The sequence below is a fragment of the Tupaia chinensis genome, unplaced genomic scaffold (genome assembly GCF_000334495.1).
Source record: "Tupaia chinensis unplaced genomic scaffold, TupChi_1.0 Scaffold000484_1, whole genome shotgun sequence".
NCBI classification, from domain to species: Eukaryota; Metazoa; Chordata; class Mammalia; order Scandentia; family Tupaiidae; genus Tupaia; species Tupaia belangeri.
The window spans coordinates 2,688,481-2,692,766 of record NW_006159996.1 but is presented as its reverse complement, the minus strand read 5'-3'; the positions used below and the strand labels follow the sequence as shown (position 1 = coordinate 2,692,766).

Below are 4,286 nucleotides of genomic sequence, written 5' to 3'. Positions count from 1 at the left end.
ACATTGGGAACAACCGACATATTTTTAGAAACAAAAGCGCCTTTTAGAAGGACGCCCTTATCTCGGTAACCACCTGGTAACCCAGCAACTTTACCGCCCCACTCAGATCCCGTAAAAGTGCTGAGTCAACAGGGGGCGGGTCTGGGCCTTTCTCCAACCATTATCTCTAAACCGTGCGAACCAATTGCTCTTCACAAAATACCGCCGGCTTAAACGCTCAGAGAAGTTCTCGCGAGAACACGAATCGCGCCAGGCAAGCGTAATTGAGCTACTGCGCCTGCGCGCGCGGAAGCAGCTCCTACTTCCGCCTGGGCGAGCCGTCACTCACTGCTGCTTCCCTCCTGGCTCCGCGCCGCGCCTCCCAGTGACGTAGTACTTCCTCCGGTTCTTTATCTGCGGCTCAGACCGAGGCGTGAGGAGCTGCGGCGTTTGGGAGCTGCGGCACCTGGTCCTCCAAGCGGCGGGTCTCGGCGAGACTTCGCGCTGTTCATCCTAGACCGTTCCAGTGGTAACCAGAAGCTGATCACTTGGCCAAGCGGCAGGAAGGAAAAAGGAAACGTGAAAGAGTCGCTCGGCTTCACGCCACGTTGCTCCGAGAGGCTTCCACTTCCGTTCGCTCCGTCCTGGAGAAACTGAATTTACACTCGTCACTGAATTGTAAGTACCCGATGCGAAAAGACTTCACTAAGCCAGAATTTTAAAATATCTTTTTCGCGGGAGAGTTTGTGGATTGGGAGTGTTTTCTGAGCATTTCTGTGCGAAAGTCTTTCCGCAGGAGCCGCCATTTGCTTTCCTGCTCGCTAGCTAGGTTGCCTGGGCTTGGTCCGACAGCGGCCTCTAGAGCTGGGGACTTGACATTACATCCAATATAGTTAATACAGGTAAAGGAACTTAAGATCTGCGAAGAAGCCGCTTTGTTGGAATAAGCCGCTGTGGGGACCAGCAGTTGGCGTAATGGCTGTGTCGCTGCGCTCCCATGTCGCGGTTCGAGTCCTGTACCTGGTGGCTTAAGCTCAAGCCGGGTGCGTGTGCGTGCGTTTGCAAGGTCCAGAGAGGAGAATGGAGGAAAAGGGATTGTGGCGTGGATTGACCATCCCCCCTTGGGGGTTGATTTCTCGCTTTCTGTCTCCATCTCTGTCTTTCTGGCGAGCGCAAGCGCCCTGTACCAAAAACCTCTCAAAAAAAAAAAAATAGCCATTGTGTTAGTAACGACTGGTATTCACTCACAGCATACTCAGAGAAAAAGACTTGGGGCTTAATTAAAAATTAAGACCGAATAGACGCTTGTCTACCGTTCTACTTAGAACTCCTTGTAATCATAGATTTCCATTAGTAATAACTTGTTCTTCTTAATTGTTGCAGTAGCTGAAACTTTTTAGTGCAACAAGTGTTGATTAGAAGAGAAGCAAGTTTCAAAGAAATAAAGATGAGTAAGAGCAAAGACGATGCACCTCATGAACTAGAGAGCCAGTTTATCTTACGTCTGCCTCCAGAATATGCTGCTACTGTGAGGAGGGCAGTACAGTCTGGTCATGTCAACATGAAGGACAGACTGACCATTGAGTTACACCCTGATGGGCGTCATGGAATCGTCAGAGTTGACCGGGTCCCTTTGGCCTCAAAGTTGGTAGATCTGCCCTGTGTTATGGAAAGCTTGAAAACTGTTGATAAGAAGACCTTTTACAAGACAGCTGATATCTGTCAGATGCTTGTAGCCACAGTTGATGGTGATCTCTATCCCCCTGTGGAAGAGCCTGTTGCTTCTGCTGATCCCAAAGCAAGCAAGAAGAAGGACAAGGACAAAGAGAAAAAGTTTATCTGGAACCATGGAATTACTCTGCCTCTAAAAAATGTGAGAAAGAGAAGGTTCCGGAAGACAGCCAAAAAGAAGTATATTGAATCTCCAGATGTGGAAAAAGAAGTGAAACGGCTGTTGAGTACAGATGCGGAGGCTGTCATTGCTCGTTGGGAAATAATTGCTGAAGATGAAACAAAAGAAACAGAAAATCAGGGCCTTGATATCTCTTCTCCTGGAATGGCTGGTCATAGGCAGGGCCATGACTCCTTAGAACATGATGAGCTTCGAGAGATATTCAATGACCTCAGCAGTAGCAGTGAAGATGAAGATGAGACACAGCATCAAGATGAAGAAGATATAAACATCATTGACACTGAGGAAGATCTGGAGAGACAGCTACGGGAGAAGCTAAATGAATCAGATGAACAGCACCAAGAAAATGAAAGAAACAACCAGCTGGTTGTGGGAATTAAGAAACAGATTGACAACATGAAAGGCAAGCTCCAAGAGACCCAGGACAGGGCCAAACGACAGGAGGATCTCATCAAGAAAGTAGAAAACCTGGCTCTTAAGAACAGGTTCCAGGCTGCGCTAGATGAGCTCAAACAAAAGGAAGACCGAGAAAAGGAGCAGCTCAGCTCTTTGCAAGAAGAGCTAGAATCACTCCTAGAGAAGTGAGAGCTTCAATACTTAAATATTTCAGTCCTCAGAGTGGTCAGCAAACCTTGGTTTCATCATTTGGACTGGATATTAAGACCTTGCAGTAGTGCCTGTTCTCTTTAATGCTGAAAGTTCTATTGAGTTATCTTACTTGTTTTTCAGAACACTTTGCTAGGTATTCATTCTATGAGAAATAGGATTGTATAGCCAGAAAAATGATTGTAGGAAAGTTGTAAGATTAGTGGAATGAACAGTTCAACTTTAATAATTATAGCATCACTACAGGACTTTGCTGTTTTTCTCCATTTGCCAGAAGCTGCTGTGCTGCTCTGTGATGACATCTGAAATGAACAAGAAGAATCTAGTCTAGAAGTAGTGAGGCAAGTTAGCATGTTTTTTCACGTAGTAGTATTTTTTCACCTGTTCCAAATAATTTCCTACATGTAGAGATGAAAATAATTTTGTAAAGTTGTTTCTAACACAATAAATAAAAGCAACTAATTTTCACACCATACTGTTTCTTTTTCTTTCATGGGTAGTGGGAGTCAGTTCCTCTTGTGAGTTGGTTTCTTAGTGGAATTTAATCACTTGAGCAATTTGATCCTGTTTTGCAGGTAAAGCTGTTGGCTTTTATTTTATTTTATTAGATTGACCAGAGAGAGTGCAAAAGTGAGAAAGCAAGGCACCAGTTCCGGGACCCGAACTGTGGTCAGCGAGGGCAAATAAATTGGAAAATGTCTTCTTTATAGTAAGATTTCAGGCCATCTGCTCCGTGTAGAGATTGGGAAACATACATAGAGCTTTATTTTTGTAGTTGAAGGTCTATGTGTGCCTTTTTAAGAATTTTTAAATTTTTGCCATAGTGCAAAGCACAGGAGAAAGACAGGGAAAGTGAGAACCCACCCCCACCTCCTGGGAGGATAGCCATGCTACATCCCCTCTCCAGTCTTGGGATTTCAGGCATGCATGCACATGCTTCTGGTGTACTCTGTAAAGTCATTGGATCTGGGACTTGGGCTGTGTGATCAGCCAAGTGGGATCCAGTACCTTAACCACCATGCCACCTGCTGACCCAGGCTATTACCACCTTGTTGAAGGGGCTTCTTTGTCTCTAGCATGTATGCCCATGTACGTAAAATAAAATTACTCCATAATGGAGACTAACTTTATATTACACTAAAGAGGCAACTGAAGGTTGGGGTCCATTTCTTTTCAAGTAAATCTCGTTACCATAAAAGATTCACTTTTCTCACAGCTCCATCAGTGTGTAAACTACAGTTTTTACTCTTTCTGGGTTCATGAACAAGTTTCAAGGAAGTTTTTCAAATTAGTATTCTCAAATAAAAGACTGAAGATTTAAATGCAGAGGTTTTATGTTAAAGTCATTCCTCTTCTATTTGCTAGGGTAAACTATTAACGTTTTGATATGGGTCATTTGGTGGACAATGAAATACATGTATGTAGTTTGAGGCAAAAAGTATAAACACTTAGGCAACTTCACTCAGACTTATGGATAATATTCCTTAACATATGTAGGTCTGTTTTTCATGATAGGGATTTTGTCCTTAATTTTATATATGCCCCTATTGATTGGTCACTTAGGTGTTTCATTTTTTTGCTATTAGAAAATTGCAATGAATATTCATGTATACACAAGGATATTTTTAAAAACTAAAAGTTTTGTTGCAAAAACTTTGAAATCTATGCAGTCTTTTCAAAATACATTTTCTATGAACTTTTTGAAGATGCCACATATGGCCTCTAGTAAGACTTCTCAGTGAAAACAGGCTGGGAAGACTACTACATGGCACCACTCTGGCTGCCTTTC

At 43.4% G+C, this 4,286-nt stretch overlaps 1 protein-coding gene across 2 annotated transcripts; it reads left to right on the top strand.

Moving 5' to 3' along the window:
- The first annotated feature begins 326 nt into the window (after positions 1–326).
- On the top strand, positions 327–2,964 carry TAF7 (TATA-box binding protein associated factor 7). Of its 2 annotated transcripts, none has more exons than XM_027774844.1 (2): positions 327–657; positions 1,366–2,964. In XM_027774844.1, the coding sequence occupies exon 2, from the start codon at positions 1,427–1,429 to the stop codon at positions 2,474–2,476; it is 1,050 nt and encodes a 349-aa protein (XP_027630645.1). In that variant the 5' UTR covers positions 327–657; positions 1,366–1,426; the 3' UTR covers positions 2,477–2,964. The 2 variants fall into 2 exon arrangements, with proteins under 2 accessions (XP_027630645.1, XP_006156291.1); XM_006156229.3 differs by having other exon boundaries at positions 1,363–2,964.
- Positions 2,965–4,286: the final 1,322 nt, after the last annotated feature.